The sequence below is a fragment of the Raphanus sativus genome, chromosome 8 (genome assembly GCF_000801105.2).
Source record: "Raphanus sativus cultivar WK10039 chromosome 8, ASM80110v3, whole genome shotgun sequence".
Lineage (NCBI taxonomy): Eukaryota > Viridiplantae > Streptophyta > Magnoliopsida > Brassicales > Brassicaceae > Raphanus > Raphanus sativus.
The window spans coordinates 26,376,367-26,397,050 of NC_079518.1; the positions used below are offsets into that span (position 1 = coordinate 26,376,367).

The following is a 20,684-nucleotide window of genomic DNA, read 5'->3' on the forward strand; positions in this document are numbered from 1 at the left end:
GGAGCTCAGAATAAATCTGTGTTCATTTATGGAACTTGCTGAAAATCATCCTGATTAGGCTTCTTGGTCAAGATGTAACAATATTGTTTGTATGTGGATTGTGAATGCTGTTGAAAAATCCATTGCCAAGAGCATCATGTATCTTAATACTGTTAGGCAGATGTGGCGGGATATCCATGATCAGTCCAAAAACTGTTGAAATCAAGCAACAAACATTCGTAGAGGTTCAAGGATCATAAAATGTTAGTGAATACTATACTCCCTTGAAGCATCTTAAGCGGATTGTTAGCAGAGAAGAACAAGATCGAATCTTGAAGTTTCTCACTGGATTGAATGGTACTTTTATTGAAACTCAAGGCCAGATTCTTATGATGGAGCCTAAACCAAACTATTTCACTTAATTCAACCTTGTATATCAAGAATAAAGACAGAGGTCTATGAAGGGTACAAGTTTTAATGGCCTTTCAAGTGGCTCAATCTTCACCTGGGGAACTGATGGTTGTTGTTTACACCACTGGCTATAACAAACAGAAGCCTCATCCTCTGTTCTCAGTGTGGTATTGCGGATCATACAGTTAATCGCTGTTACAAAAAACATGGCTATCCACAAGGATACAAGTCTCGTAACAATTATTCTAAGCCATCAACTTGAAGGAAGCTAGGGAACTATGAGCTTCCAGCCGTCAATATTATCAAATATTTTGGGGCCGTAAGTTTCAAAAAAAAATATGTAGTCTAGTAAAATATGTTAAATTTATCGGCCTTTTTCTAATTAGCTTAGGGTTCTATACAAAAACATTTGTATATTGTCTTCAACAATTGGTCTGCGTTGATACAAAGCTTCATATACATTTTTCTGAACACATGTAACTGCTAGAACCGGTCCTGAATAGAGGCCAATAAAGTATATACTTCAAGTTAGAACATGATATAATTCTAAGGTCCAATAAGATAGAAAGTATCACCTAGCTCTATTGATATTAGCGTGATATATAAAAAAGGTGGAGGTGTGTTCAATTCTTCAAATTTGTTATCCTTAAACTTTTACGTTTTTATATAAAAAACCGTAAAACCATGTTCTTCGTGGTGTGGTCTGTGTGTTGTAGCGTATTGAGGAAGGGATTCAATCGTCAGAAAATCCTTTCGAAAAATGTTCGTTCATTTAGAAAAAAAGTCGATAAACCTAGTTGACAATAAAAAAGCAAAAAAAAATCGATAAACATAGTCTATGTTCATTTTTTTTGTTTTTTTATCGACTATGTTTATAATAAAAAAAATTTGACGATCGAAAAAAAGGTGTAGGTGTGTTCAATTTTTCAAAATTGTTATCCTTAAACTTTTATGTTTTTATATATACAGATGGGTCAAAATATATTTTCTGCTTGTAAATCTTTTATTTACCAAGGTCGGCTCTTGTAATTAAGTGCTTGATGCTTGATGCTTACTTTAGTTTTCACACCTAGATCTAGGAAATTAAGAGAATGAATGGTTGCTTGGATTATGATCGATTGCTGTTTGCGATATATGTTATTAACATTTTATTCATTCTTTTTAAGAACTTAAACTATTTAATCAGTAAATTCGGTTGAAGTTTTTGGTTTGTACTGTGAATGTAGGATGTCAATGAAAAAGGACCTTTTTGTTCATGGGTCAAGCCAAGCCCATATAAATGTCCAGGCTCATGCTTTTTATTCATAACTGTGTCAGATTCATTACATTTTGACGGGCCCTATGTTAACCAATCGCTGAGCACGTTAGCAGAGCAAGTATAGACTCATCATCCTCGGCTTCGACTCGATACTCATTTTTCTCCGATTTAGGGATTACATACTCGCCATGTATCGCACGGCAGCTTCACGAGCCAGGTCTCTCAAGGTCGCTTCCTATCCTTTTCGTCCTTCTTATCTTTCATTTTAGCTTCTGGAAACGTTCGATTAGGCCTACACTCTTATAGATCTGGATTCGTAATTGATTACCACCGATGATAGGCATTGCTATTACTTATTAGGTTTAACGAATCATCTCTTCCCTTTAATGGTTTTGATTCGTAGTTTCTGGAGCCAATCCAATTTTTCGATTGATAGAAATGACTTTTGCCGAATATGCGACTCGTTGATTGAAGATGATATATATGAATATTCTTGTGTGTGGTTTATAGGGATCTCTTAGCCGAGGTTTGGGACCTGCGGCGCGTTATGCAAGCTCTAGTGCTGTTGCTACGACCTCTTCTTCTTCTTCTTCTTCTTCTTCTCCAGGTTTCTTAGGCTGGTTGACTGGTGGATCCTCTGGCTCCCTTGCTTCACTGGACATGCCACTACAGGGCGTTTCTCTTCCTCCCCCGCTTCCTGACCGCGTCGAGCCAAGCAAACTCAAGATCACTACTCTTCCTAATGGCCTCAAAATCGCCTCAGAGATGTCCCCCGTAAGTGAAATCTATGAAAAATGCGAATAGTGGCCTGAACAGAGTTATTTTACAAATTTTTACGTTTGATTTTTGTATGAAATATTCTGTGAAAAAAGGTTATTAATGTTTGGTGTTTTTTTCTTTTACTGTGGTTAGAATCCGGCAGCTTCTATTGGTTTGTATGTTGATTGTGGTTCGATCTATGAGGCTCCTTATTTCCATGGAGCAACGCATTTGCTTGAAAGGATGGCTTTCAAGAGCACCACGAACAGAAGCCATCTACGTCTTGTCAGGGAGATAGAAGCTATTGGAGGGAACACCTCTGCATCTGCGTCTCGGGAGCAGATGAGTTACACTATTGATGCTCTTAAAACCTATGTACCTGAAATGGTTGAGGTTCTTATTGACAGTGTGAGGAACCCTGCTTTCTTGGACTGGGAAGTCAATGAAGAGGTGAATCTCTTTTGTCTCGATTTCTTGTTATTTTTATAACTCTTGTGAAAAAATATTTATGTGGCTTATTGTTGTGTGTTGATTATGCAGCTACGTAAAATGAAGGTGGAGATAGCGGAACTTGCGAAGAACCCTATGGGGTTTCTCATGGAGGCTGTTCATTCTGCTGGTTATTCCGGTGCATTGGCTAATCCTCTGTACGCACCTGAGTCTGCTTTGCACAGATTGAATGGGGAACTCTTGGAAGAGTTTATGACTGTAAGGCTGCATCAGCTTTTCATAACCATTTACATCTCTGTGATTAAAATGGTTTACTTAAACTAGTGTCATCATTTTTGTTTTGTTTGATATGGAAAATTTCAGGAGAATTTCACTGCTGCACGTATGGTGTTGGCGGCAAGTGGAGTTGAGCATGAAGATCTTTTGAAAGTTGTTGAGCCATTAACTTCTGACCTTCCTAATGTCCCACGCCAAGCTGAGCCAAAATCTCAGTATACTGGTGGAGATTTTCGGCAACATACTGGTGGAGAGGTAATTGTAACAGATTTGCTGTCATTTGTGTGTTTTATTTCACAATTCTACTTGAGCTTTTGTTCTTTCATTTTCAGGCTACACACTTTGCGCTTGCCTTTGAGGTTCCCGGCTGGAAGAACGAGAAAGAAGCACTCATCGCCTCTGTTCTCCAGGTGTCTAAATTGAATGTTCAATATTAATTTCACCTGTTTCGGTTAAATTCTATTGATTAGCGAAGACTCGATATAATTTAAATCTAATTGCTATTAGATGCTTATGGGAGGAGGTGGCTCCTTCTCAGCTGGAGGCCCTGGAAAAGGAATGCACTCATGGCTATGTAAGACAAAATTTTGTGTTTCTTTTTTTTTTCAGTTGTCGAGCTACCTGTTTTTGCGCTTATTGAACTATATCATCAAACATTCACAAGCACTGCTTAGGGATCAGTTATAGTGATACAAGTTTCTATGTCTGGTCACAGATCTCCGTATTCTGAACGAATATCAGCAAGTTCAGTCATGCACCGCCTTCACTAGCATCTTTGACAACACCGGACTGTTTGGAATCTATGGTTGCTCGGTGAGTTCAGCAAGATCCTGAGGATATTTAGAATACTCTTCCTTAAATTTATTATACACCTTCTCCCATATATTATAGATGTGTATCAAAGGAATACCAATTTGGTGTATGTATCTTAAAACGCTCAAGAAATATCGATTCTGTGGGGTTTATTAAGCTTTGTCCAGTTTGTTTTAGCTGACAACGTCTTTGCTTGATATGTATTCTTGTAAATATAGTGATATTATTTACATCCATAATTGCAGAGTCCTGAGTTTGCTGCAAAAGCAATTGAATTAGCAGCTAAAGAGCTGAAAGATGTAGCAGGAGGAAAAGGTTTGCTGTTTGTTTCATCCTTTTTTTACTTTTAAAGTCAAAAACGTAAATTTTCCCTTATGTTTATATGATTGGACAGTTAACCAGAAGCATCTAGATCGCGCCAAGGCAGCCACAAAATCTGCAGTTCTGATGAATTTGGAATCTCGGGTATTCTCACTCTCTCACTAAAGATGAAACCGGTTTTTGCTTGGAGAAGTATGTTGTTTATTCTTTTCAAACGAGTAGATGTTACTACTAACGAGTTAATGTTGTGTCGCCAAATGCAGATGATTGCAGCAGAAGACATTGGCAGGCAGATACTTACATACGGAGAGAGGTACACTGAAAAGGACTTCAAATTTCACTTTAATCTCAACAGTTCCTTTCTTCTTGCTCATGAATGAATGTTTTTATATTAAAAATTATTGCAGGAAACCAGTTGAGCAGTTCTTGAAGACAGTAGACGAACTTACGTTGAAGGACATTACAGATTTCACCAGCAAGATAATTTCAAAGCCTTTGACAATGGGTTCCTTTGGAGATGGTAATAAAACATCTGTCTCTTTTCCTTAATACATTTAATATTATGCTTTTTCACTTAGAGAGGTATAAAAACCCAATGATCTGTGTTCTTAATATTGTGTCTTTTTTTGGCAGTGTTGTCTGTTCCGAGTTACGACACCGTAAGCAGCAAGTTTTGTTGAAGCAGGAAAATATTTGCTAGACAAATCAACAATGTTTTGAGACTTGTAAAATAAATCTTTTGGGGAGAAGAGAAGAAGACCCAACCAAATTTTATTATTTTTGTCTAAATGGAATTTTGTTTTCCAATAAATATTTTCTTACTACATTAACACTAAGTACACAGTCACAGTGGTTCTGTGAGACATTTTTATGCTGTTTCGAATTTCCAAATGAGCCTGGTTTGGTTAAGTGTCGTCATACCTTTTTATCAAACTTGGAGTTTATATCATATGAAGAGGATCCAATGAAACCATCAGAGATGGAGATCAACGTTTTATAAGTCTGAGTCTTGAACTAATATTTCTCCTAATTTTTAATAAATAAATAAGTGTTGTTTTTGACCAAAATAAATAAATAACTGTCGAAAAGAATCATGAAAAGAACGTTTTGAAAACATAAAGAGATTTTCAGAAATAAAAATCAGAGCGGATTAGGAACAAGAATAGCGTTGCTGCTGCTGATGCAGCAAACTCTCGCCGCTAACGCTACTGCCAGACGCTATAACCTCATCTAGCGACAACCGCATCCTCTCAGACCGCTGATGCGGGGCGCTATGCGAACGCACCTTCGCCTTAAACGACTGCGTTTTCTCCATGTAGCCAGGGGTACTCATTCCATACTCAGACGAAGAGTTTCCACAAGGAGACTGCATAACATAGTAGCGATTATTACCCGTGTGGTTGTGCAAGGATGATGATAATCTAGGCGTCCTAGCAAACTTCCACTTCTCCTTGGGTAGATTCAACTCCAAATCATTCCTTTGGTAAACAAAACCGTCTTCATGTTCAGCCATTGTAGCAACATTGTGCTTTTGTCTAGACTTAGATCTCCTCTTGAATGCGTCATGGATCTCAACAACCTTCGTACGGCTCTCAGCGTCCGTTACTTCGTCCTGTCAATGTCAGAAACAGAGAAAAGAGTTATGTCTTGTTTCTGTCTTAAAGAACAAGAAGCAACAGATGTGATAACATTGGTTCATTACAAAGGAATGTCGTGGTTGTAACATGTTGTTGTACTCTTTGTTGAGGCGGCGATTGCGTTTAGACCGCATAACGGTTTGAACTCTAAGCAAAGTTTGCATGTTGTGCAGCATCACAGCAGCGCGTTTCCTGACCAAGTATCCTCTCACCAGAGCTTGTAGCTTTACTATACCTTTCAATGCACGTAAAGCTTTCCTCGCCTAACCATAATAACAACAAAATTTTAAAATCGGCCATTGTTTATAATCAAAGAGTCGAACTTTAAAAAAAAAAAAAAAAAAAAAAGAGTCGAACTTTAACGTTTACCCATTTGCCACACTTATAATCTTTGTAGAAAAAAAAACGTTTTGAAAATGTGAATTTACCAAAGAGCCCCTGAAGACTTTTTGAATTGTCACAACGGCCCAACGCTCGTCCCTCACAATGATATCTCCTGTAACCACTGAGTCAGCCGCTGCTTCTTTAGTTGTAGCGGTTGTGGTCGCAACAGCAATTGCTTGCTTGTTCTGTTCTTTCTCTGAATCCGAAACGAGGCTCTTCTTGGTTCCAAACAATCTCTTAAACCATCTCGCTGCTCGTCCCATCTCAATATGGAAGAAGAACCAAAAAGTGCTCTCTTTCTTGTAGTTTGACGATTCAGAAAGTTTTTTTAAAGAATAACAGAATTCATCTTTATCACATTATGAATTGTATTTGTAGCAATGTGATAGGTCATCGCATTTACTTTACTTCCAGTAATTAAGCATTTCCCTTTTAAATTCCATTTTTAATAAATGGAATTAAAAAGCGCTAATTAAGATAAAATTGTTTTCTTCTTAATGGTTAAAACATAAATAATGACACTGATTGATCGGTTTAGATAGGGTAATGGACCGTTTTCTATAATACCCTTTTGAATTCTTGAGTAGTCAATGGCACTCTGTTTTCTTTTGATATATATAAACTCAATAATTAACCAATTTAATTTTACAGGTTTTAGAAAAAATCATCACCATTTAGATGAGTTACGTATTAAAGTTAGAAACGTTTTATAGTTTTGAATCTAAGCACCTTACTATTGACAAGTTATTTATCATTCGACCATATTGCATTAGAGATACAAATGAAGTGTGTGTTATTGTGTTAAAAAAAAGAAGTGTTCACATGAGATAAACATGGCTTGATCTCAAATAAGAAATAGAGTCGGTGGCGGATCTAGACACATTTTTAATTGGGGGCAAACTACAAAAAATAACAAAAACAATTTTGAGTTGGGGGCACATTTTATGCTTTTTCATTAAACTGCATACATTTTCATCAAATTAGTCAAGCTTATTCGAAAAAAAATTAAAAATAGTAGGGGGCACGTGACCCTGTACCCGTGTACGTACGTCCGCCCCTGTTATAGAGTGCGTTACACTTTAAGACACATGAGATAAACATGGCTTTATCACTAATCCTTTAATGTAGGCAGAGTAACATGTCGAGGAAAACAGAGTCTGGCTATCATAACAATGAAGACTACAAAAGGCAACAGAAAAAGTAGCTATCGAGTCTCATGTTGCTGCTTTTGAATAGTTACGCAAGTCACTCCTCAAAGGAAAGGGCTTTTCACTGAATTACTTTCGTTTATTTTTAGTCTCTTTCACAAAATTCCCATATCCACTAATTTTTCTTTAAACGAATTGGATTATGTTTATATGCATGCATAGAAATTGCTCTTTATCTTTTTTTTTGGTCATAGAAATTGCTCTTTATCTTGCATCTCAACATTAAGAAATGAAAGTAAGATTTTAGATTAACATGCATGAAAGTATGCAACATCCTAATCTTTATTAGCCAATCAAATATTTAGATCTGTAATCATTAATATGTATATAGTCTATTTATGTTTGATCTAGTGACATGTGTGTAATTTTGTTAGCAAAAAGCCAAAAACAAACATGTTAGTTAAGATATGTGAAAATGGTTTGACAAATATCTCCTTATTACAACTCATTTAAAGAAAAGTTGTTACATGTTTTAAAACCCTCTCAGACTCATAATTTATTACAAGAATTTTTTACTTTCTGAGCCACTTTTCATCTTTCTTATTTCACAATAAGTCACTTACCACTTGTTACATACTTCTGCTTGCTTAAAAGACTTCAAAGTCCTCAGTTTAGAGAAGTAACGATTTTGGTTCAATTTAAACAAACCAAACCACACTCTCACCAGTCCATACTACAGAAGACCATTTTCAATCGAAACAATTCATTGTCAATAGCATCAACCTTATTCTCTCCTCTTTGCTCCATTTTCATCATTCTCAGGCTTCTCTCCAAAACACCTATTTTCTATTTTGTTGGCATATCACTTAACGTTGAGATTGAAAAAGAAGAAGAAGAAGACAAAACACCAAAAAATCTTATGACAAAAACAAAGCTTTATGTAACTGAGATTAAAGAAGAAGAAAAAGATTGGAAAATTGAAAGAATAATTGGTCGAGGGTTGGCGAAATCAGTTTCGACAGGAACGATCCTTCTCTTCGTGATGATCTACGCGACGGTGAGCATAGCCATCTCTGTTCTTCTAGATCCTTTAATTGATTCTCATTTCATTTTGTTAGTTTTTTAGTGTTTTGTGGATTTCAAAATTTAGATCTGCAAAATTTCGATTTCAAAATCCAGATCTGAAAAGATGTGGACGGATAGCGTGTGGATGGGGTTACGTGGACGCCTCAACAATTTGTGGACAGAGTAGAAGTAAGAAAGATTTATGGACGTCCTTAGCAAACTGACATAATTCTCAAGCTCTCATCCACAAAATATTTACTTTCTATCCCCTATGTGCGTTTTCACAATCTCACTTTTGTGTATTTTTGTGATTGATACCCCAACCTATATAATATGTTAAACCTAACTCTAGGTAATTTGTATTATGTGGATGCAATAGAATTGGAAAAGTGTATACAGATGGAATAGATACAAACACGTTTTGTGGATGTAATAGACCTAAAAGAGTTTTGTGGACAGTAAGAAGGTTTTGTGGATATAATAGAATAGAAATAAGAAAGATTTTTGGATGGAATAAATTCATAGGTCTGGCCACAATTTAATGGACATAGTAGAAGTAAGAAATATTTGTGGACGGAATAAATGCACAAATCCGACCACAATTTAGGATCAAACCGCAGTGAACCAATTTAAGAAAGGACATTTAATAAATGAAACACTAAACCGGGACGGTACCGGTTTCTCTTCCCTTCCCGCTATATACCAAACCCCATCAAACCAAGCTTCATTTAACAAAAGGGCTTTAAGACAAAACACATGCCGCAGAAGAGGAGAAAATATGTAACAAGTGTAAAGTGGCCCGCGACATAAACGAAAGACAAAAAGTAGCCCATTACGTAAACTACTCTTATTACAATAGGTCAATAGCCAAGGAAGAGTTGATGAAAGAAAGCTAAAGAGCTTTTGCAAAGAAGAATTTGTTTATTTTCCTCTTTTCAAAAAGATGCTTTGCAGAGATAGGTAGGTAGCTACACTATTTAATAAAATTGATGTTCTTAAAGTCTTCATTAAGTGTGGCTAATCATGATCCAAAGCTCTAAAAAAGTACAATGACTAAAAGAATATGTAATATATTCCAAGATCAAAAATTCATCTTTTTCACTGTCTGATTGAGTTCCATTAAACTCATCTATAACATTTTCACAAGTCAAAAGAACATGTACCAAACCAGAATGTACATAAGACTTGAATTAGAAACACTTTTCAAAGAACATCAGAGTTAAAAAGGCAAAAGCAAAACAATAACATCTCTCCTTCTTTAAGCTGTAAAAGTTCCATTCTTCAGCTTCTCATCTTCCATCTGCAAAACTCAAATAAAAGTTTATTCATTTCAGATGACAAGTTGAAATGTTTTCAAGTTGAAAAATACACTTACATGTTAATGCTGAAGAAATCTCAGAGGTTTTGATCACACGCAGCCTCTTCACCGAAGATACAAACATCCTTTCAAAACAAAACAAAGTCACAAACTTAAGCTTATACCAAACAAATATTCTTTAGTTTGTTATTGATCAAATTTATGATTTGATATAATAAAATAGGGGTGGAATAGGAATCTAATTCTTCTTCTTTCGATAGAGCAAAAAAAAAGCTAAATCAGATCCAGTAAAAGAAAAGGTAAGAAAAGATTCTTACTGCCATGGGACATCTCCTACAAGCATCTTGTCTCCTTCATTGTCCTCATAAGTAAGAGAATATTCTCCATTCCCATCCAATAATCCAGTGATTGGTTTCTCTTCTTCTCCAAATGATAATAATGATTCTCTTTGAGCTAATGACATCAGACAAAAAAAATATTAATCACAAAAGAGCTCTCTATGATTCTTTAAAAGTCAAAGAGCAAATTTACCTGCACGAAGACCTCTAAAGAGCTTGTCCACCGTGAGAGATAACTGCTCATAGCTATTGTGCGCACTGAGATCGACTTTACGACCAATGGGAACACCATACATGTTGATCTTCACGAACAAGCCTCCTCGCCTCTTTGGTTCCATTGTCTTCTCTCGGCCGCTATCATTATCATACTTTTGGTTCTTGAGGACAACACCATTGGAGGTGGAGTCTTTTCCAAGCTTTGAAGAGCTTCCATTTGATAAATTCTTCCTGAATGATCTAACCGGAGGCCAACCCACCACTGGACTAGGAGCAGTTCTTTAACACATGACATCAAAGAAAGTTAAGAAACTTGTTAATAAACACACAGCAACAGACAAATTACGGTAAATAATCTGATAAAGATAAAACGAACGCAGTAAAAAAACTGAAACTTGCATATCATGTCAAAAGGATACAAAACAGATAAAATCAAAAGGGTAAAAAGAAAAAGGATTTTAAAAAACCTTTTCTGAGATGTGGGTTTGTTGGTGGTGATGGAAGGAGAGAAGTGGTGGTTGCGAGCGAGAGAGAGGATAGATTTGTCTTCGTCCTCATCTTCACCAGGTGGTCCAAGCTTTAGCTCAAGTTTCTTCTCTTCGGTATTGGAAACAGAGCTTTTGTCAGCAAGAAACCAGTTTCTTCTCCCTTGCGGAATCAAATGGAGCAGCTTTGGGGATATTTCACCGTTTCTTGAACAACCCTCCATAAGTTTAACCGAAATAAATAGATTTAGACAAGCTAAGAGTTGTCTACAACTTGTTCATGCAAAGGAACAAAATATCTGTCTGAAGCAACCAATATCTTGATAATTGTCAAAATGAAAAATTTTCTGGTCTTTTCTGCAACTCTCAAAACCCTTTGAAACAGAGGAGAGAGAGAAGAGATGAAATGGAGTGAGAAGCTAGAGAGGTGGAGTAGTGGGTCTTTTATACAAATCAAAGCTTCGGTTTTTGTAAATAAAAAAATGTAAACTTTTTAAGCCAAGTTTCAAAAAAAAAAATGTAAACTTTTTGGTGGGTTCTTGTCTTCCCCTACTTCACTTTATGCTCTCTCTATGTAGATTCTCAAAAAGGGGGGAGATTTTTGGGAATACGGCGAAAAGAGGGAACAGAAGCAGTCAGAATTATACGGAAGGAGTGACAGTGATTAAACCAGAAGAAAAGCAAAAGGGATCAAACCACAACGTTAATAAACAAGAGACGAAGAAAGAAAACAGTAAATATATTTACTACTATTAAAAAGTAATTTATTGGTGTGAAACACACGCCATCTTCCTCTTCTCTCTCTTGCAAAGAGCCGTAGGGTGGTTAACTTGCTGCTTTGTTTATAACACCCCCTAGGCGCCCCTCTCTTCTTTTCCTCCTTTTCTTTTAAATAGAGAATGCTTATTTAATAAACGTCACCAGTTAATTATACAAGTAGACCTATGCCAACATGTTTTTTTTTTGTCAACCTATGCCAACATGTTAATTAAACTTTTCTGGTCTTTTTTGGTGATAATCGTCAAAAATAACTGTATTGATGTTTGAGTTTTCAAACATGTTAACTTATGTAAAGCGTTGGTGGTTCGTGAAAACCAATTCTTGGATATATTTAAAGAAATTTTTTTGATCAATCAAATATGTAATGAGATGAGATATCAAAACCCTGCCAAACTTTTATAGAATACTCTATTAAACAGATATTCCAATCGCCCTAAACCAAAAGAATGTAGGTAAATTTTGTATAATGTTTTTAGGTTTACTCAATTTATGTTTAGTGTAGATGGTAGGCTATGATACAAATTGATCTTTTTAGATGGTTATGGTTAAAAGAATTTGGATTCAGACGGTTTGTTACGGTTTCGTATAACTATTCAAATTTGGTCAAAATATAGTAAATTTGTGGTTAGCAAAAATAAGTCTCAAATTCTAATTAAATTTGTGAAAGTTAAATAAATTTGTGACTAAAAGAAAATCAGTCTATGAGATCTTAATTAGATATTTTTTTTTTGTCAGCAACATTACAGATTCATATTGACTCTGTTAACTAAACTGGAGGATCTGCATCCATGTGAACGACGTAAGATGATTGTTTTCTTGCACTACGTGCTAGACTGTCCACATTTTTATTATTCGTCCTGAGAGTGGATAACCTCTGAAGCAGAGAAGCTACTCCGCAGACTCTTGATGTCTTCTAGATAATTTGGAAAAGCTGACCATTTATGTGGTTCTGAAACCATCTTCACCAACTGCGAGCAATCCGTTGCAAAAGTAACATTATATTGTCTTAAATTCCTCATACATTCCATTGACTAAATAAGTGCCTCAATCTCCGCGTGTAGTGGAGATAGACTTGCTCTTGTATTCTTTGCTCCCATCAATCCCTCAAAACCTGCCAGGGTGCTATACCATCCCTGACCCGAGAACCTATCCTTGTCCTTCAATGATCCATCCGAGAAGCACAAACGACCAGGAATAGCTGGAATTTGCATACCAACACCGCACTAGTTGCTTCCACTTTTTGATTAGCGGAATTTTGCACTTCTAACCAGAGTCGGGACTCAGTTTCAGCTAACCTAAGCGTTAAAATGAGATCTTAATTAGATATGTTAAAATGAAGTAAATCTATGGAAAAAAATCTATCCAATTTTAGTCAAATCTGTTAAGATAAAGTAAACTTGTGGTCCTAAGAAAAACAAATTATTTAATCATAATATTAAATTCGTCAAACTGAAGTAAATTTGTGGCTCAATAAAAGTAAATCTATCAATGCTACATAAGTCATTCAAAATTAAACAATTTTTTGGCTAAAAAGACTAAATAAATTTGTGGACAAAACATAACAAATTGTTAAAAGGATTTTGACCAAAATTAAGTTAGCATGTGACTAGAGATAAATAAATCTGTAAAAAGTAAGCTTTTTAGCAAAAAAATTATAGGAAAAAATTGATTAATGGCAAAATTGTAAATATTATTTTTTGTAACAAAAAAATTAAGAACAAAACAAGTATCAAAAACTAACCAATAATTAAAATAAAATTAGAGTTACTCTAGTAATAAATAGATAAATAAGAGTTAAACTAATTTTTCGGTTAAAAAACATCTGAAAAATTCAAAATTTCCACGCTATTTTCTTTTCCTGGGTAATATTTTCTCTTAAAATGAATAAATTGAAAAAAAAGAAGAAGAAGAAATTGCATTACCAACGGTAATAATTTTTCTCAAAAGGTGACCAACGGTAATATTGAGATCTTCGCTCGATCGTATCGTTCGAGTTTCTTCATCATCATCATCATCATCATCATCGCTCTCTCTCTCTCTCTGGAATATTGATCTAAGCATTTTTACAAGGGGGGAAGGTTCTCTTGATTGTCAACATTGCTTCTCTCCGTGGTGGTAAAGTTTTTATATTTTTCAGTTTTGTAATCTCTGAGAATTAATAAGTTCCTTCGTTAGTGATTAGTTTCTTTGCTACTTAAATCGATCCTACAGTGGCTGGACAAATGCAAACTATGTATCCCAACAAAGATCACGATGGGTTCACCACTTGTTTGTTTGTTAGGTAAACCATATACATAGATGACAATTGTGATTCTTAAAGAAAATTGTCATAATGAGTTTAGGGGTTTAGAATCCCCTGTAACCAGTTTTCTTGTAGCCATTTAAAATCTGAGAGTATCCCTATAAAATCATCTTGGACTTGATTTATTTGCTTTACACTATTATGGCATTGCATCTTGATGTGAATGGTGACACACGCGGCTGCTCCAAATCTACAAGTTCAAATGTTATTGACCAACTACTTCTCCTCTCAGCATTGAGGTAATTCGGTGCATGTTACAGACTGTTTCTGCTCGCACGTGGAGAGACGATTAAAGCTTGATCAAACTCCGTATGTGGCAGGGACGGATCTAGAAAAATATTTTACATGGAGCATAATTTATTTATATACATAAATAAACTAAAATATTTTTACAGTTTTCTTGCATTATTATAAAATACTATATGCTTACAATAAATATTTTAACTGATTAAATACTCTTTCTATTAAATGAATATTTCAAAAAAAATATTTTAAAATATATATTTTACATTTTCAAAACATTATATTGTATATAAGATAATAATTATAAATTGTAAACTCTGAAAAATAATTGTATTTATTGAATTACTATTAATTAATCACAGAAATAATGTGTTTATTATTATATTTAGATATATTTTAAATAGACATAAAAATAATTGTATTTATTGAATTACTATTCACTAATCACAGAAATAATGTGTTTATTATTATATTTAAATATATTTTAAATACACATAAAAATTAAAATGTTTATTTTAGAAATAGAGGAAGTACAAAATAAGAAATTTGAAATTCAAAACTGACATTTACACAACAAAGCTAAACAAATTTAGCAGAAATAACTAATTTAATAAAGTTTAAGAGAACAAGAAATAATGTTGAACAAAAAAAAGAGAACAGGAAATAACAAGAGTTAAAATATGAGAATAAAGAGTAACTAGACACATTAAACTTGAGGATAACAAAATAGATAAAATAAAAGATATGAGAACGATATGATCAAGCATGAGAGTGTGTGGCACCATTTACTTAATTTAACCAAATATGCTAGATTTAGATGCTCAAAATTATGTTTATAAACAAAAAATTATAAAGTAAGCATGGATCACTTGCCCCACCCTCCATGCAAATAGATCCACCCCTGTGTGGTATCGTTTTTCTGTACCCGATTCTGTTTTCTTTTTGGAGTTTTTTGGAGATTCCTGATTTTTTTAGTTTCTCTCAAAACTTCTATTTAAACGTTTTATCTTGGGTAATTGGTGTAATAGCCAATTTTACAGAAAAAATTAAGGATATAACATTTGATTGACATAATTAGATTTCATAGCATTTGTTCTTTTTCGGTTATATCCTTTTTTATGCAAGTTACCGGTAAATAAATGATATTTAAGTGTCTGAAGGACGATAATGACAATTAAGAAATGATTGTGATAAAATGTAAATAGAATGGAACATTCTAAATGGCAATAAACAAAATAATATAATATATATTGTTCAAATCATGAAATATTTATGATTACAGAGAAAGATGTAATGCTTATCCTAACATCAATACAGACTTTCCCTAACTAAATAAAAAATACTAATCACTAAACCTTAAAATAAAATATAAACCATAACTCAAATATCAAAATATGGAAAAAAATAAACATAGTAAATAGAATAGGACATCTACATATGGTATAGTTCATATTAATGAAATTATAAAATGGTTTAATGATAGTGGAAGTAATGCTTATCCCAAATACCAACATACACAAATAGAATAGTACCAAACGAAATAGCATAATACATACTATTCAAAATATAACATAGTACATAATGGTGACATTATAAAATGTATATGATTGAATGAAAGAAGTTAATGATGATTTCAACCAGACCCATTCACCTTATAAATACTAAACCCTAATCCAATGCAAACCCTAATCCAAATGTAAACTCTAAACTCAAATATCAAAATATATTTCTAAACAAAATAGAACACTAAACCCTAAATCTTAATCAGTAAACCCTAAACCTAAATATAAACCATTAACCCATATATAAATTTTAACCCAAATAGAATGAAATAGAATAAATAACATAATACAAATTGTGAAATTATGAAATGTTTATGATTCCATGAAAGAAGTTAATGCTGATTTCAACTATACCCCTTCACCTTATAAATCTAAATCCCCTCACCTTATAAATCTAAACCATAAATTCTAATCATTAAACCCTAATACAAATGTAAACCCTAAACTCAAATATCAAAATATATTTCTAAATAAAATAGAATACTTTTTATTAATCGTCAAACAAATGGAACAACATAAAATAGTAGAAATAGAAGAAAGATATTGGTAACTGATAATCGAAAAAGAAGAAGGTAATTTGAGTTTTCATTAACCGAGTAATAAAGATAATAGAGTATATATTATAGAAATAGTGGATGTACTTTTTTCTGATTAGATAGCAAATTATCATTTGTTTTGTAGCCATCTGACCCAATTTCCCTTTTATCTTCTACTTCTATTTTTTTACTATATTCTTTTCTAGCCAAACCATTTTTTGTCAGATAATTTTGTTTTCAAAAGTTATTCTTTTCATTACAGCCTTTTCAATGTTTTTAGGAGAGTTTTTATATAAATTTTGATTGATCATGGAAATATGGTCTGAATTTGTGTCAAAAATATAGTATCCTGTCATTAAGATCGTTAGAGATAGTATGTTCCATTTTCATTGACACTTATGATCGCTATGTTTTTTTCTAATCAATATAGTAACTATAAAGATTCTCCACTTATACTTTTTTAAAACCCAATGTCTGGATTTGTTTACTTGTTTTAATATTTTAAGGAAAGTTTTTATATTAACTTGATTGGATATGGAAACTTGGTGTAAATTTGTGACAACAAAATATAACATGTACTAGTACCCTCTCATCGAGAACGTTAGAGATAATATGTTATATATTCCTTAATACTTATGATTGTTATGTTTTTTCTAATCAAGTAATTATAAAGATTTGCCACTTGTATTACAGCATAATGTCTGGATTGTTTACATATTTTAAGGTTTTTAAGGTTTTAAGGGGAATTTTTATATTAACTTGATTGATCACGGAAATTTAGTGTAAATTTGTGACAACAAAATAGAACATAATATCCTCTCATTAAAAGCGTTAGAGATGGTATGTTCTGTTTGGTGACACTTACACTATGTTTATTTAATCAATCTACTCTAGTAGTTATAAAGATTCTCGTTTGAACGTAATGATGCTTTTCTAGCCACACCATTTTTTCATCAAATATTTTCATTTAAAAAAAAAACATAATGTTTTTCTTTTCATTATAAAAGGACTTTTTATATCAATTTGATTGATAGTGGAAATTGTGTACATTGAGTTCTCTACATTGTGCATACTAGCGGCGGTAATTTATTTAATTGACACTGATCTGATTTCTTTCTTTTGTTTTGCTACAAGAAAATATGATTGATAATTTGTTGTTATATCGCTTTGGTTTTGGTTTCATTATGTTGAGAAAAAATAAAAGGTTATTGGCTTAGTTCCTTCTAGTCCTGGGCGTTCGTTTATTCGGGTTAAACGGTTCGGTTTGTTCGGTTATTGGTTTATTTGGGTTGGCCAAAACTTTTCCGAAGTAAACCGATCAAAAATTCGGATCGGTCCGGTTCGGAAATCAGTTAATTCGGTTCGGTTATGCAATGAAAAATCTATTCAGAACTGAACCGAACCGAATTAACCGATTTCCGAACCTTGCCAGCTAGCTGTGTTTTCATTAAAGGGATCGAAGAAACAAATGTTATTAAGTTCTGCTGATGGTCCGTGGACTCACAAAAAGGCCCAATTAGTGATCGAAGCCATAAAAGATGTATTTATCCTGGATTTGGACTAAGACCATTCCATAAAATCCGCATATACACACCGGCAAGTTGATACAGTCAGTTGACGTTGAGATTAACAATTGTGGATTTGTTCTTTCTTTGGTTATGATGTTGGTCTCATCAGTATTCTTTTTCTTTGTCAATAAAGTATACTGCGAAGATTTTGTTAACCAAATTAGTAACTCCGTGTGTATATGAGTGATATACAACGTTGTTTACGAGCTATTATTATTTGTGTTTGTATTGTTTTCGCGTAAAAAATGAAGAATTAATGACAGGTTTTATTTTAATATTTAGAAAGTTCTAACTGGTTCAGGACTGGACTGAGTCACTGACTGATACAATCCTGGTCTGATACACTTAAAATTGTGTTCTTGAGAGATATGTAGTAGAGTTGCTGACCATTTTTCTCTGAGATTATGATTCATTCGTTTTCTTTGGGGCTGTTTCCTGATTTTTATTTTAGTTACGCACGTGTTTGTATAATTGTAAAAACACAATGTTGAACAAACGTAGTAGAAATTTAAGCCATTATGTACATTTAAGCTGAGACGAAGAACATGCGTAAATTGGTTGGTTTACTTCTAATTATTGATAACGAGCTGAAAATACGACTTTTACATTTTTTATCCAGTTATCGTTTAGTTTAATCCTCTGTTCTATTGGTTCTCGAATAATTTCGATCTTTATTGGTTTTTGATTCCGGTAAATGTGTGTTCTCGCCTGCTTACTGCTTAGGTGTCTAATATTTATATTTCACCTGATTTAAGATAATCTTCGTCTGATAAAAAGAAACCTCAATCACAACATGTGTCCACAACGTGATTTTGGAGGTGTGGTGGGACATAATCAAAGTGTCTTTTGTCAGTAACAGCTCATTGCTCTCTGTACCTTCTTTTAACGCATTGTGTTGCTAAAAAAAGTTATTTCTATTTTTGTGTCAAAATCAATTTGCTAAACTTTAGTTAATAAATATTATTTTCTTACCTAAACCGTCTTTCCCAGTCTTTTTTGGGTATTATCTTACTTCGATCAATAAAGCAAAAATCTTCAAAACTTTTGCTTAATTAATCCATTTTATATGTTTTCCTTTTTCTTATAACAACCCATTTCTTATGTTGACAATTCCTTTTATATATTCCATGCATATCCATTTTCTGCAGATATTAGTCATTTTCTACCAAATAGCATTTTCCACATGTCTTCTATTTTTAACAGAGCAATAGATTTTCTTAGATCTGGATTTTACTGTGTGCAGTCAGTGCTATTCAATGTGGTACCCTTTTTTTGTCAACCTGATCAATGTGGTACCTAATATATCAATTATTATAGTATTAATAGTTAAATTAAAATGCTATTTACAAAACAATATACTGCATTATCATTTGCAAAAACAGAAAGTATTTTAAATACTAGTATAACATGATATATACTAATTTCAATATTATAACATAATATTTTGTTAGAAAGATATCTTAAGATTTTACAAAACCAAATATTCTTAAAACATAGTCACTACTACACTCTCTTTTTCTTGATGGTAGTCTAAGAAGAACTAAAACTGTCTCACAGTGAAATATGTTTTACGTTCCAATGTATAACTATTTTATTAAGAAAAAAATATTTTCATATTTTTGATGTTGGAAATTAAGAATATATCAGGTATTGCCATCTATTATTTTTAAAATGTTTAAAGTTGGAAAACATATAGAAAGTTTTTGTAAGTGAATAAGTACAAAATATACATTAGAATAACACAAAACATTATTACAAAAATGATAGTTACAATAGAAAATAATCAAAATAGTCTTCCATAAAATATTTAAATACTTATAATTATAAAGCTAATTGATTAAAATTTAGGATTTAAATTTTGGGGATTAGAAGTTAAAGTTTAAAGATCGGAGATTAGAGTCTATGATTTAGTATTAGATTATAAAAACAATATTTTAAATAAATATTTATAATTTGTTTTTATAATATTTATTTATATTAAATGTATTATTTATTAAATGTATTATTTATTAAATGTAGTTCGAATTCTTTACGCTTAATAAATACTATAATGATCATTTTCTTGTTTTGTATGCTATTTTGTAATATTTTTTCTTGGTTATCTCATGAAACTTGCCCATAAATATAAACTCTCTTTAAAAAAATTGGAAAATTATTTATATGAGATATTTTTACAGATTTTTATTTTAGTCTGCTCTGATTTTGATGTTTCTTTTTGTTATAGCTAATGTACTAGTAGTTCAGTTCTGTGTTTGGTTATGATCTCTGTTTAGCTCGTACTTAGAGCATCATTATTGGTCATCCCTTAAAACATCTCTTAAGAAGAGATTATAAAATACTAAGACCGAAAAGAAAAGAAAAAGGAAAAAAACTCCTAATTAAGAGCTGATCTTTGTACCAATCTGACCAAAAAAAGAAAAAAAAACAGAAAATAAGAGACTTGATTGAGTCCCACCAATATTCGCTCTTACTTTTTTCGGGTTCTTGTCTTCTTTTTATCTCTGTAAAAAAAAGAAATTGGTAATGAATTTTTAACAATTTTTACTACAAAAAATTGGAAACTTCAGGTTTAATTCTTTGATCTCGAAACATCAACTGTAGCTAATCATCCTTAACTTCGGACAATAGTATAAATCCACATAAGTGTTAGGTATTAAACGAACACCAAACCTAATTAAATACTTTAATGTCTAATCACTTTACAAAAGTGTATAAAAGAAAGGAAAAATTCCATAAAAATACCCGAACTAAATTTTGTTAAGCTTTTTAATATCTAAACTTTTTTACTACCCAGTTTAATACCCCAACTAATTATTTTGTTCATTTTAATATCCA

General features: G+C 32.9%; 3 protein-coding genes across 4 annotated transcripts; 1 reads left to right on the forward strand and 2 right to left on the reverse strand.

The window, feature by feature from the left end:
- The first annotated feature begins 1,715 nt into the window (after positions 1 to 1,715).
- Positions 1,716 to 5,176, forward strand: LOC130499178 (probable mitochondrial-processing peptidase subunit alpha-1, mitochondrial). Its single transcript, XM_056993145.1, has 13 exons — positions 1,716 to 1,875; positions 2,159 to 2,422; positions 2,561 to 2,857; positions 2,948 to 3,115; positions 3,221 to 3,388; positions 3,466 to 3,543; positions 3,641 to 3,707; positions 3,849 to 3,946; positions 4,192 to 4,261; positions 4,341 to 4,411; positions 4,531 to 4,580; positions 4,675 to 4,787; positions 4,901 to 5,176. Exons 1-13 carry the CDS (start codon positions 1,837 to 1,839, stop codon positions 4,945 to 4,947), a joined length of 1,530 nt encoding a protein of 509 aa, XP_056849125.1. The 5' UTR covers positions 1,716 to 1,836; the 3' UTR covers positions 4,948 to 5,176.
- Positions 5,177 to 5,286: 110 nt separating this feature from the next.
- On the reverse strand, positions 5,287 to 6,551 carry LOC130499180 (protein IQ-DOMAIN 27-like). Its single transcript, XM_056993146.1, has 3 exons — positions 6,333 to 6,551; positions 5,970 to 6,167; positions 5,287 to 5,879 (listed from the first exon to the last, which is right to left on the reverse strand). Exons 1-3 carry the CDS (start codon positions 6,549 to 6,551, stop codon positions 5,418 to 5,420), a joined length of 879 nt encoding a protein of 292 aa, XP_056849126.1. The 3' UTR covers positions 5,287 to 5,417.
- A 3,000-nt stretch (positions 6,552 to 9,551) lies between these two features.
- LOC108820870 (auxin-responsive protein IAA18) lies at positions 9,552 to 11,621 on the reverse strand. Of its 2 annotated transcripts, none has more exons than XM_056992220.1 (5): positions 10,841 to 11,621; positions 10,351 to 10,652; positions 10,137 to 10,272; positions 9,877 to 9,944; positions 9,552 to 9,809 (listed from the first exon to the last, which is right to left on the reverse strand). In XM_056992220.1, the coding sequence occupies exons 1-5, from the start codon at positions 11,080 to 11,082 to the stop codon at positions 9,760 to 9,762; spliced, it is 798 nt and encodes a 265-aa protein (XP_056848200.1). In that variant the 5' UTR covers positions 11,083 to 11,621; the 3' UTR covers positions 9,552 to 9,759. The 2 variants fall into 2 exon arrangements, with proteins under 2 accessions (XP_056848200.1, XP_018449392.1); XM_018593890.2 differs by having other exon boundaries at positions 9,552 to 9,801; positions 10,841 to 11,614.
- Positions 11,622 to 20,684: the final 9,063 nt, after the last annotated feature.

Bases quoted from the DNA above. Each gene is read 5' to 3' on its own strand.
- LOC130499178 (XM_056993145.1), top strand. From the start codon at position 1,837: ATGTATCGCACGGCAGCTTCACGAGCCAGGTCTCTCAAG. The intron at 3,544-3,640 runs GTGTCTAAATTG...AATTGCTATTAG, and splicing joins TCATCGCCTCTGTTCTCCAG to ATGCTTATGGGAGGAGGTGG. The intron at 3,708-3,848 runs GTAAGACAAAAT...GTCTGGTCACAG, and splicing joins AGGAATGCACTCATGGCTAT to ATCTCCGTATTCTGAACGAA.
- LOC130499180 (XM_056993146.1), bottom strand. From the start codon at position 6,551: ATGGGACGAGCAGCGAGATGGTTTAAGAGATTGTTTGGAACCAAGAAG. The intron at 6,168-6,332 runs GTAAATTCACAT...TATTATGGTTAG, and splicing joins AAGTCTTCAGGGGCTCTTTG to GCGAGGAAAGCTTTACGTGC. The intron at 5,880-5,969 runs GTAATGAACCAA...TGACATTGACAG, and splicing joins TACAACCACGACATTCCTTT to GACGAAGTAACGGACGCTGA.
- LOC108820870 (XM_056992220.1), bottom strand. From the start codon at position 11,082: ATGGAGGGTTGTTCAAGAAACGGTGAAATATCCCCAAAGCTGCTCCAT. The intron at 10,273-10,350 runs GTAAATTTGCTC...TGATGTCATTAG, and splicing joins CTTTAGAGGTCTTCGTGCAG to CTCAAAGAGAATCATTATTA. The intron at 9,810-9,876 runs GTAAGTGTATTT...CTTTTATTTGAG, and splicing joins GATTTCTTCAGCATTAACAT to TTTTGCAGATGGAAGATGAG.